This window comes from Tubulanus polymorphus, chromosome 9, assembly GCF_964204645.1.
Source record: "Tubulanus polymorphus chromosome 9, tnTubPoly1.2, whole genome shotgun sequence".
Lineage (NCBI taxonomy): Eukaryota > Metazoa > Nemertea > Palaeonemertea > Tubulaniformes > Tubulanidae > Tubulanus > Tubulanus polymorphus.
In genome coordinates, this window is record NC_134033.1 from 4,165,576 (window position 1) to 4,178,572 (window position 12,997).

Consider the following 12,997-nt stretch of genomic DNA (forward strand, 5'->3'; position numbering starts at 1 on the left):
CAAAACCAAGATAGACACTTTCGAAATAATGCATTTATCTATAACCATTTCGAATTCTCTTGAACTTCGAGTGTTTGGTGTGTTGACGAAACCCGTTATTTCGGTATTTCTATGAAAAGTTCTTAAACCCGACCTAAATTGCAGAAATCGAATCCTTTATTTCAAACACTTTATTTTCATTGAACACACACGCAATGAATTTCAGTATTTACACCTCGCATATCTTCAGGTATTCCACCTCCTCACAGCGTTATTCACTTATACTAGGACACCCTACAAAACAAATAGCATCAACATTTTAAAAATATGCAGGGCATATTTATGAAAAGGTGGTTGTGGTTGTTAGGCTTTAGACACGTCAGTGATACCTTTTCAACGTGTATTTCTAACTCAAATTCGTTTTAACAGTGTCTTAATCTCTAAACCTAACCCTAAGCAGAACGCCGTCCCCAAATATGTGGAACTGTATCACGAAACGGCCTAGATAGTGGAAGGCTATGGAGGGAGACGTGTTCGCGCCGGTGGAGGGAGACTCCGACTATTTCGTGTTCACTCAAGGAACAACTCGAAAAAACTTTGTATCAATTGCATCAAGCTTCACTTCAATGTATTTTACTGTTTTTACACGTGTGACTGAGCAAGAACAATAAGAGAATAAGTAATTTACACTTGTCGCAGATTCAACCAAAATTACAAACTTAAAACAGAACACAATAACATGATATGATTTATTTTTCACTTAAAGATAACAATGAAATAAAGAATGCCGAGTTAACATCAATAAGTGAGGGTGCAGTCACAGCGCTCACAGGCTGTAACAACTTTGGACCAAGCCAAGTGGTTTCCGCAATGGTTTCCACGATAATGTTATTCAAAATCTGCCATCATTTTTCCAAGAACCAGGAAGGGCCATCACAAAATAGCTATGTCTTCATTCATTCGGCTCGGAGAAAGCGGTTCCTGAACTTCGCTGAAAAAGCTGAAACACTGAAAAGCTGAAACGCTGAATTAAAAACGCTGAAATTTCAGGGAATTTCCGAAAAACGCCGAAATTTCAGGGAATTCCCGAAAAACGCTGAAATCGTGCTAGGTACCGACAATACACGTTTTGAAATTCTTTCCGGGCCGGTGTCCGCTTCCGAGTCCTGAACCGTCTTTTAGACTCTTCCCTCGGTTACAGAGACATGCCTTGAGGTCGTCGTCATGTTCGACTTGATCGATTGCGGATTGCGTGGATTGTTAGATGTGTTTTTTGTTTTATGCGCATATACCGGTACGATCTAATAATGAAATTATCACTTCATTTGAATAAATTCTTAATTACAGTAATATTAATTCTCAATATTTTTTCTTATATTTGGTGATTTCTTCCAACTTATCATTGCCAAGTCTCATACAAAAGTAGTAGCTGAATGAAAGTACAGCTAGTAAGGCTGAACCTGATAACCCAAATTAAGTGCTATCATGGAACTTATGACTACTTTGATTCTATTTTGGTGTGAATAAAGGTTCAACCGTCATAGTATACTGTACTTAGCATTACTACGATTGGGTGCCATATTTCTACAATCTCTTCAAGGAAGGAGTCTTGGAGTGTCTTTCGTTCCCGGGTGGGCATCCTCGCTTGCCAGGAGACCAGTATCGCTCCCAAACTCGCTTCCACCTGCCCCCTGGCCTCACGACGCGCGATTTCATTACCGGCGTTTTAGCGAATGACGTCATATATCAACACGCGACAATACTTCCGTTTTCGCTACGTGTTCGCTGATTGGTCCATTTACCGGGAAATTCCATAGATGCCAAATGTCGTTTGTAACAAGCGCTGTGATTGGCCCGACCTGATTCTGGTCGGCTAGTGACGACTCGAGGTCAAACGGTTCGGAGAACAGCTTTAGTGTAGTGGGTTCGAATCCCTTGACAGGTGAAGATGCCGGGTAGGGTACGGGGTAAAACCTGGTTTACTTTCTCTGTCTACTTGCTGGAGACTACTATCTGCAATGTATTGCAAGTTTTTGATTTGTCTGGCTTATGAGAGTCGAACAACGTTTTCCCATACACAGGCTTGGCTTTAGTACTAGATGAAGGCTAGGCACTGCACATTGTGGATTGACTGGAACTCTAAACTCATAAAATTAAACGAGTCAACAAGAAAGATCCAATAATTTGACGTTTGTCTAATTATATTATTTAACAGCTTAAAATAATACTTAACACATTCTACAAGAATACACAAAAGAAATCAGTTCTTACATTATATCAGAATCAATAGTTCGCTTAACTCGGGCTTGAATTCTGGTTCCATTGCTTTATATTCTAATGAAATTCACTAGCATACCTTAGAATATTGCTTAGCTTAAGATAAAAAATTTGGTACCAGGAAAACGGGGAAGTAAAGTGGGTGTACTGTACATCCCCAATTGACTTATTTCTCTCTGGTTGAATCAAGTTATTACTGAAATAGCATTCGAATAGCCATTTTGTTTTTAAAAATTGTGTCGTTCAGCTATCCTGCTGCAAATTTCGCAGTTCAAGTTAACTAGTGCCATCTGATTTCTCAGTATCTCAAATTTGCACATTCTTAGCCCGAGTCTAAAAATAGAAAAAAAGTGCATTTAAAGTAGGAAATAAAAGAATAGTGGCTAACACACTCTGGAGATATAGCCTATGGGGTGGGCCTAGTTTGAAAGCACTGAGGTCCGAGGGAACAGCACTTACTAAATAAATACTGAAATCAAACTTACAAAACACCCAATACTTGAGATGATGTACTTGACAAGAAGTGTGTCCAGCTGAGCAAATCAACTTTGTCTATGACTCCTCCTTTTATAGATACCGTAGTAGTCTAAAAATAAGAATCGGTACATTTTTCTAACAGTTGGTATGTCATTTAAAAAAAAACAACCTATTATTAACACAGCAAATAAATTACAGTTGTTGAATGGTTTGCCCGATTTAGATTAATTGGTTGACGCTATATAGTATGACCTATAAGTAGGGGCCTACTGCATGTCATTGGCGTCAATCCATTCCATTCCACGGTGAATTAAAAAGAAATTTAGTTAGATCCCTTTTGTTCAAAAGCTGCATCATTTATATAACTAGCTGTCAAATTTAATTTACCTCCTTCATAGAATACCATAGTCCGTCGCCCATCAACGTGTTGACAAAAGAAAAGTTGCTTATAATCCTGTTTTATACATGAACGATAGAAGTAAACCATATTCTTGGAATATTGAGCATAGTGTTTAAGTTGGCTTGCACGGTTTGTGAATGGGTTTTCCTCATCATGCTGCCTGTATGCATTAAAAATCCGGATTTCAAGCGAATTAATTTGTTCAACAAGTTGCCCTCTAGAAGTATACTCCACACATACTGCCCATGCATGTCTCTGTAACCGAAGGTGGAGACTAAAAGACGGTTCAGGACTCAGCAGCGGACACCGGCCCGGAAATTATTTCAAAACTTGTATTGTCGGTACCTAGCACGATTTCAGCGTTTTTCGGAAATTCCCTGAAATTTCGGCGTTTTTCGGAAATTCCCTGAAATTTCAGCGTTTTTATTTCAGCGATTCAGCGTTTCAGTGTTTCAGCTTTTTCAGCGAAGTTCAGGAACCGCGGAGAAAGTACAGTCAACATCGCTTAAGTCTTCTTTAGTTGGGAGAATCGTTAAGATGATGACTTACCGAAAGAACGTATTACAAATTACTCCAGAGAATTGTAATTAGAAATACTGATGTAGTGTGATGATTATCTGATAATGACTTAAGCGAGGTTGAGTGTGTAGTGGCAAGGTGTTAGGTCTGGTAAACGAGGGGATCATCTGTTGGTCGGAAATTGAAAAAACCATTTTAGTAAAAAAGTCTATTTCTGTCATGAATTCGCCGGTGGGCCGGAGCGCCGTCCTGTGCCCACCGAGCTTACCTCCTCGGTCTCCTGAGAAAACTATACGACAAGTGTAAATTAAGCGAAGTAACTCACACATTTATAACATTATTACAATACGAAGCCGTTCCGTGAAATAGTCAAACCCGAACTTCATACCACTCGTCATAACCGGATTAATCGTCCTTGACCGATCAGAGATTACATTCATAATTCCAGGCAAGCAGACGATCGAAACTAATTTGAATCAATGATTTAGGACAAAATTGCGATCTATATTTAATAATAGCGACCACCTTCCCAAGCCTATAGCTCGACTACTCTCAGGTGCTGTATAAATGTCTCGGACGATTGAACCGGTTACAAGTTGAATTTACAAGTAATATTTCATTGTCCAGTTTTATGGAATAAGTTTCTTTTATCTGATAAATGGTTTTACATAGGACTCCTCTTAACTCAAATTTGTCAAAACCGGCAAGTGGAATTATCATTTCAAACTTTAATACAGATTTAGAACCATTACAACAAAAGAATAATCAAGAATATCAATCAGGTTTTTCTAACACCTCAAACATTTAACACTGGTCAGAAATTAATTCGAGTTAAGAGGAATGTTAGGAGTCTAATGTATCTGAAATTGCTGTAACGAGGACCAATCTGTTTGATAGATAGGCTTAAACCCGACCTAACCTAAGTTTCCTATACGAAAAACTGTTAGAAATTCTACTCACCAATTCATGGATTACTTCGATCAGTCTTCTGTTTGTTACTTAGAAGATATGACATCCAAACATGCTACAGCACCGAGCTCTGTTGGTCCAGGTTGGTAAAGTCCAGCACGCAGACAGCAATCGGGTCTGGAGTAATCGAGGAATGTCTGTATTCCAAATATGCATTTGTTGATTTAGTCCGCAGCAGGTATTGACAGCAAACAGGTCCCGAGTAAGAGAAGAAGGCCTGAAGTCCACTGTGTATTTGTTGATTAAGTCCAGCACGCAATGACAGCAATCAGAGGAAGTAGAGCTTCTCTGAAAAAAACGTAATGATCACCGTTATGATTTTTAATTTGACTCCATACAATCCGTTATATCCAGTATTAAAAAACCTACAAATCTACTCACCACCAATTCAATTCTGTGTGGAGAATCATAGATTATTTTGAAAACAGCGTTGGTTTAGTCAGCCCCGCGGTATTGGAAGCAATGAGGTCCTCAATGAGGAATGGCTGATCTGAAAAAGAAAACAATTTCATATTTTACAGGTTTCAATTCTGACTGATGAATCAATATTCAAATAAAGAAGCCCGAGCCCTTTTAGCTTATAGATTTACAAAATCCCGTTTAAGATTCAACTCACCTAACCTCACGTAAGGACTGGACATATATGCGCGTGTATAGTGAATTCAACGTATGTTACGAATGAATCATCAGAATTGGTTCAATTCAAATCCAACACGTATTACATGATTTTAAAAACCGAGGACAATAACAGGACGCAATATGAACTGAGTTTGTCATAATGCGGTTCAATGGACACGAGAACCACTGGCTACAAAATACCACTGAACTACAAACGCGTGGTTCTATGATAATACGTACCACACCCTCTGTACTATTCTAACAAACTCAAAAATATTCATTTCAAATACAATGAATAAGAAGTGGACCAGTGGGTATCAATAATTCATTAGCTGGATTCATTAGCATCGGTCAAATATAAGAAGTGGACCAGTCCTCATTAGAATGCACAAGAAATATCTTAGAACATTTCGCACTACATTTCAAAAAATCAAATATCCATTGTGTATGAATTGTCGCTGAATTCGAAGAAAAATCTTAGAACTATTAGCGATAGACTGTTAACTAATGCCAGATCTAGCTCATTCCCAGACCTAGCTCATTATCAGACCTAGCTCATTCTCAGAACTAGATCATTCCCGCCAGACCTAGCTCATTCCCAGACCTAGCTCATTCCCAGACCTAGCTCATTCCCAGACCTAGCTCATTATCAGACCTAGCTCATTCTCAGAACTAGATCATTCCCAGACCTAGCTCATTCCCAGACCTAGCTCATTCCCAGGCCTAGCTCATTCCCAGACCTAGCTCATTCCCAGACCTAGCTCATTCCCACCACACCTAGCTCATTATCAGACCTAGCTCATTATCAGACCTAGCTCATTATCAGACCTAGCTCATTCCCGCCAGACCTGGCTCATTATCAGACCTAGCTCATTCCCGACGGACCTAACTCATTCCCAGACCTAGCTCATTCCCGCCAGACCTAGCTCATTATCAGACCTAGCTCATTCCCGCCAGACCTAGCTCATTATCAGACCAAGCTCATTCCTAGACCTAGTTCATTCTCAGACCTAGCTCATTCTCAGACCTAGCTCATTCCCGCCAGACCTAGCTCATTATCAGACCTAGTTCATTCTCAGACCTAGCTCATTCTGAGACCTAGCTCATTCCCGCCAGACCTAGCTCATTATCAGACCTAGTTCATTCTCAGACCTAGCTCATTCTGAGACCTAGCTCATTCCCGACGGACCTAGCTCATTATCGGACCTAGCTCATTCCCGTCAGACCTAGCTCATTATCGGACCTAGCTCATTCCCGCCAGACCTAGCTCATTATCAGACCTAGTTCATTCTCAGACCTAGCTCATTCTTAGACCTAGCTCATCCCGCCAGCCCACGAATTGTCATCGCGGGACAAAACGAAAAAATTCCGTTTTATCGCGAAAATGAACCCACAACATTTCGGTTTTTACTGACAGCCATCATCAGGAATCTGTTAGAAATAAAGAGATGTTGCGCACGTAATGTCGCGCTAGAGAGTCGCCATATACGTAAACAAAAAAAAAGAAGATAACCACAGTATTTACGAACGTTCTTAGTTAAGTTCGACTCCCAGAGTAAAGATCAGTATTTCGATACATGGATTGTCAATGTTCGAACTCAGTATGCTCGCGTTCCCAGCGGTACATGCAGTTCTCAATGTTCTCTGGCGGTTCTCAATGAAAGTTCTGTTCTGATTGGTGTAATAGGCCAAAAACACCGGGGTGCCTTTTGCTCAAAAGTTGATTACATTTAACCAATGGATAGTCAGGCGTCCCGAGGAATTTTCATAGGGGGTTCAAATTAGCATCGATCCAGCATCCGAGCACAATGTCTGGTGTTTAGTGGACATCCCCCTCAGTTTACTGGCCCCGGAATGTTCTCTCTCCTCTCCGATGACGAACTAATGAGAAATACACGTCTTGTCTTTCGTAAATTTGTATTTATTGATATCAGTCAGTATCGGGAGTCCTTTGAATGCAAACTGCTGGCTGCTGAACACCGAAATCTTGGTAATCCAAATCTACAAAAAAAAAATCAATTGAAAATCAACATACCGGTACGTGAACTGAACAGAGCAAGGCGCATCTTTGAACGATGGGCGTAGGTCGACCTTGCGATGCGACGCGATCGTCGCGTTGCGTCACAAGTGGCTGCACAAGTCGGTTGCGACGCGATTGTCAGCGACCGTGTGCGACTAGTTGCTCTCCAGTCGCAAGAGCGCGTTGATCGGTTGCGATGGTCGCGTCGCGTCGCAGAAAGTAGAACATGTGCGACTGACTCATTGCGACTGGCGTTGCTGGCAGTCGCAACCCGTCGTTGGCAGTCGCAAGGTAGCGTAGGTCGGTTGGTCGCTGGCGGTTGCAGTAAGTCGCGTCGCAGTGAGTCGCAAGCCGTCGCAAGGCCGACCTACGCCCGGCTTTAGATAGCTGGGCGTAGGTCGGTCGTATTTGGCGGCGTAGTAATTAAGAATGGTATTTCCATCGAAATTGTGTTAAATCGGGTGGTAGATTTCTGACGGATCCCTGTAAGATCCGCCAACACTCACTCCAGCCGGTAGTACGGCCGATGACGTCGTAATTGAAGATGGACTTGACCTTGACCTCGATGACGCCGTCTGCGGGTACGTTCTTCATGATGAAGAACGCGCCGTATTTGGCGCGTTCGGTCGTTCGCCACGCCTCTTCTCCCGGCCATCGGTAATTCACTTCGTAAATGGCATTTCTAAAGATAAAAAGAAAACTGACTTGAAAATTTATTGACGTCTTGAAGAATAACCCACATATTGCTCGATATTGTCGACAACGAATGATATACTATGAATGATATATTATCAAGGATCAAAAAAGTTATTTCTAATTTGAATATATCGACAATATTGAACGCCAACCAGTCCAGCCCCAATATCAATGACGTAGTACACACATCCACTCCCACAATATCCCGATTACCATTAAAATTCGCTATCATAAAGTTCATCTTAGTTCTATAACCAATGCAATAACTTAAGGCTAGTCTCAAGATTTAGGAACACTTGTACTCAAGGTACGATGCGCAACTGATCCCGGAACGCCCCAAAACTTTTGTTGTAAAAATCTTCTTTCTTTGAATATGCTTCTACGTAAAAAATAAAACGCACAGTTATATGAAGAAAAGTCTATTTTCTAACTGCTTCGGATTACTCCTAAAACTCCATCATCAAAGAAACTAAAAACAAAAATGCTTCTACGTGCATCCCTCGGAAGAACTATTTCCATACCTGTAATTGTGAAATGTTAATTGCGTCCAGAATTTGTTTTTTTCGGTGAATCGGTACTGTATGTTACCGCGAACAGGACACGGCACCATTTTCCACGAATTCGGGATCCAGCCCGACGGAAGCTGCATCGCGATATCGAAACCACCTTCAACAAAAACGAAATAAACATCATCGATCTATAAAACCAGGGACGTCTCATTACATTTCCCTGATAAAACCAACGAGGGATTTCTGGTTAATTTTATGGGCCCAAGAGACCGGTTCCGTAGTCAGGACTTCAGACCAAAAGTGGTCATAACCCTTTGGTGCCCAACCGTTTTTCCCTCAAAAGGTCTTTTGTGCCCAAGGTATATGGCCGATGCAATTAAACAACGAGCTAGGATACTACTAAAATCATCATAACTTTTTAAATTATGAAGATAGACAGATAATCTTTACACCAAATGAAAGGTAACTTTCACAGCTATCAGATAATGCAGAATAACATATTCCATATATATGATTACCCCAAAAATAATGACAAATCACACCTCATAAAAATTTTTAAACTTCATGAAGAAAATACAATATTTTTTGGCAAAAGTATATCTAAATGTCAAATAAAGAAACAAATCACACAAAATGGTATATTTCCTAAGTTATATCCAAAAATCAAGCCATTTCCTCAATAAAGAAAAGGGTTAAACCTTAACACTGGTCTTAAATTATTAGATTGGCTATAGAATTAAGTTTGTCTTGGAACTGTTGTGGAGTTGCTTTCGGTTCTCCAACAATGTTGCGGGGTTGAATTTCTCAACCAATTGTTGTGGGGGCCACGTTGCGTTCTCCCCTCGTGTTGTCGTTGTTGGTTCCGATTAATCCGATAAGTGATATCCCTCTGACTCCAGAATAATAACAACTCATCTCGTGGGTCTACGTTCTTTCTTTATTTTCCCGCACAATTCTTATTCCTTCCTACAGCTCGTATTTTTAGGCTTCTTCGCCACTCTCGCATCTCTCTTCCCCTTACTGTGCTGACCCTCCCTTTTAATCTTATTTCATGTTACTCGTGACGTATACTTCTACATATGTTATACGTCACGAGTTTATTACTTGTTTACTTCCTAGCCATACCAGAGCTCAAGGCTGCCGCTATAACCAGCAACCCTGCGCAGATACTCACGTCACTTTCACCTATCTTCTATTCAGTGTCTTGTGTGCGACGTAAGCATCTACGTAGGTTGTTTACTAACTTCAGCCACTGCCCTGAACTCTGGCTTCCCTCCCTCTATGCAAACTACTAATTTATCACCCCAATACTATCCTCCTCCCCAGACGATTGGTCCCCAATCGCCAAAAATTCACAAGACCCTATTGTAGTTTCCCAAAAAAAAAAAAATCTTTTCAAAAGTGCACAGGCTTCAGAACATCATTTATAAGCAACATCTCTTACAACTTAAAGCCAGCCGCAGGGTAATGAAAATTACACAAAACCTTCAGAACATCAAGACTAATGATACACAACCACCATTCCGTACATCAATTTACAACACCTGTAAAGTAGACATAAATCACAATTTCTGACCCTTTCCCCTATTATCCAATCCTACATCAAACTTCCACCTAAACTAAGCAACACACCCCACTCATCATCAGTTCATCTTATTCATCAACGAGACCTACATGGACCTCATAGAATTTTAAGATAAGCCAAAAAAATTTCTAAATACTTATAAACTTAACACACGAACTTTATCTAAGGGAAAGCAATCATCTACAAATATCAAATATGAGACTCTTTTCATCAGTAATATATAACAATTATGAGGCATGTACATCTGTATATTGATCTTACATTTAATGAGAACAAGCCTATACAATTGTAGTCATGCAAAAAAAACATATCAAACACAACTTCCCAAATAGCTTTCATAGACAATCACCCATTTCTCTATATCCACATTTATGTAGTCTAATAATTTAACAATATATGACCAACCACTTCAACTTTCTGACTCTTCTCGTTCTCGTTATCTTTACCAAAAAAAATAATCAGTGTGTGCAGCCTAATTTGTCTTTAAAATTACCATTGCAAACACGTCAATTTCCCACTGTCCAAACTATCAGCCGTTACCTTAACCGATATCAGATGATTTGTCAAACCTGTCCCGACCCCAATCAACGACGTAAATTAATACAGATGCCAGATACATCATTTAGTTGATTATTATGTGCCCAGCACACGTTGGCAACAGACATGCTCAACAATGAATTCACAAACAATTTCATAATAATTTTTCTATGTGTACGTAACATAAAGGTAAGCCAAAACATACCAAAAATGAATATACCGCATGCGTACATTCGCATTATTGAGATGTCAGCTGCTAGTCCCCACCCATTGCCTCAGAAAGCACATTTATCCGTAGTCTAGGCAGGGATAACATGAACTGCTATTTGCGGCTTGGAACCGTTGAAATAGACAGGCAGGCCGCCATATATTTATGGAAGGATGTCATAAAGTGACCACAAAACTCATTAAGATGCATCACCCAAAAGTTAGGGAAAATTCCTCTGGACACTACTCATTCAGTGCCATTCAAACAGCCGATTCTCAAAAATTAACTTTAACTCCTGGGCCTATGGTCTTCCAAACCACCCACATCTGATATTCGAATTGTTCTAATTCCTTCCCGCAAATCAGGGGATATAACCCCACATGTAAAACGGCCGACGCATCATCCTGTATATAAACCGGTCAGGACGGACTGAAAGTTCGGAAAAAAACATAGCGCTCACACATCCTTGCAATCAACGACCATTCAGTTAAGATACCCAATCTACCGAATAATACTTATCATACTTATTGTATTACGCAATGAGCAAACCTTTACTTCTAAAAACCCAATCCCCTGAATGGCCATTTCAGCATACCTAACAAATAGCTGTATCGTGACATTTCTCATTTCCGTATCATCCCCGATGTCACGCCTTACCGGAGTAAATAAAATCTATGGATAAATAGGGAACCGGCCGACGAATCACCCATTTGGTATTTCTTGATATTCGACCCTAATTATGCCCAACATATATATCCAATCTCTCCCAGAGGCTAGCCACTAAACATTATACTGTTTCAAAGGATCTTCAGAATTCATCCTTCGGGCTCTAATCCCCCGTATTATTCCGGACCACCCCCAGAGCATCCCTTACTCTTCATCCAGGTCCCTGGTCCACCTTAATTCATCTCATATAAGCAACTCTATTCAAACCCCCTCCGGTAAGATTCACCACTGAGCGCCCAATCTAACCTTTGCACAATAAACATATTCTATACTAACTCGCGATACTCATTATATTTCTTAAAACCACATAAACACCACAGTTATTTGTTAGGTATATACAGGCAGTGAGCGCTTTCAACTATCGTTACACTGATAACCGAGTGGCTTACCTAGACTATTAAATCATTCTTTCGCGAAATACCATCCAGCAAATTTAGCAAACTATAAAAGATTTACGTAGTGCATATTTATATCTACGTAGATACAATAACCCAGCACACAAGCAACTTAAAAACGCTGAGTATCATTCTACAAAAGCAATCAAAACATGCAGAAATACATATCATATTATTTACAATTACTATAAGCCGCAATCGTAGTCCGTTGAACGTCTCCAAGGTCGATTTCCCGTAGCAGATCTATGAACTGTCCGATGATGAAATGCGTTTGTATAATGCCTCTAATACTCTACTGTTTTTCATTTATCGCGTTACGATCGCAGAATCGCTTCGTTTCCGAACGCCATTATGTCCGTTAATTCACACGAATCTAAATTCGGAGTCGTAAATTCAATTTGCTGCTATGTAAAACGTAGTGTCCAAAACACGATCTTACGAAAACGCCACACCAAATCGGATAATTCAATTAATTTAAATATGGAAAGAAACAACTACTTTCCGCACTGGAAGCTCTATAATTCATTTCAACTGAATCTGACGATATGAAGATTACATATTTCTCGAATAAGACAAACAAACAGCTATTAAATCCAGACGGGAATGATTTTTATACACAGATCGAGTTATCCGCAATATTTCCACTTAACCCGCGGTAGCGGCCCGTATTTCATATAATTATAACGGTTACGGAATGTAACGTTCATCTTACACTTTTACTTCACCCCTGCTCACTCACCAAATATACACGATCGCTTGGCAGCGAGAGGTGCAGGATACACCACTGTTCTCCACCAATGTTGTGGGGTTGCTTTCGGTTCTCCAACAATGTTGTGGAGTTGAGTTTCTCAACCAATTGTTGTGGGGGCCACGTTGCGTTCTCCCCTCGTGTTGTCGTTGTTGGTTCCGATTAATCCGATAAGTGATATCCCTCTGACTCCGGAATAATAACAACTCTTCTCGTGGGTCTACGTTCTTTCTTTATTTTCCCGCTCAATTCTTATTCCTTCCTACAGCTCGTATTTTTAGGCTTCTCCGCCACTCTAGCATCTCTCTCCCCCTTACTGTGCTGACCCTCCCTT

At 40.3% G+C, this 12,997-nt stretch overlaps 1 protein-coding gene and 1 long non-coding RNA gene across 2 annotated transcripts; both read right to left on the bottom strand.

Moving 5' to 3' along the window:
• Nucleotides 1-248: 248 nt before the first annotated feature.
• Nucleotides 249-5,288, bottom strand: LOC141911142 (uncharacterized). Its single transcript, XR_012619983.1, has 4 exons — nt 5,238-5,288; nt 5,003-5,111; nt 4,613-4,909; nt 249-273 (listed from the first exon to the last, which is right to left on the bottom strand). It is a non-coding gene; the product is annotated as an uncharacterized LOC141911142 (long non-coding RNA).
• Nucleotides 5,289-7,140: 1,852 nt separating this feature from the next.
• On the bottom strand, nt 7,141-12,991 carry LOC141911141 (uncharacterized). The gene is made up of 4 exons (XM_074802113.1): nt 12,655-12,991; nt 8,477-8,621; nt 7,766-7,941; nt 7,141-7,240 (listed from the first exon to the last, which is right to left on the bottom strand). The coding sequence occupies exons 2-4, from the start codon at nt 8,602-8,604 to the stop codon at nt 7,170-7,172; spliced, it is 375 nt and encodes a 124-aa protein (XP_074658214.1). The 5' UTR covers nt 8,605-8,621; nt 12,655-12,991; the 3' UTR covers nt 7,141-7,169.
• Nucleotides 12,992-12,997: the final 6 nt, after the last annotated feature.

What these genes read in the sequence shown, in the direction of transcription:
- LOC141911141 (XM_074802113.1), bottom strand. Translation starts at nt 8,604, where the DNA reads ATGCAGCTTCCGTCGGGCTGGATCCCGAATTCGTGGAAAATGGTGCCG. An exon ending in TTAACATTTCACAATTACAG is followed by an intron (nt 7,942 to 8,476) that starts GTATGGAAATAG and finishes TTTTATCTTTAG; the next exon opens with AAATGCCATTTACGAAGTGA. An exon ending in CGGCCGTACTACCGGCTGGA is followed by an intron (nt 7,241 to 7,765) that starts GTGAGTGTTGGC and finishes TTTTTTTTGTAG; the next exon opens with ATTTGGATTACCAAGATTTC.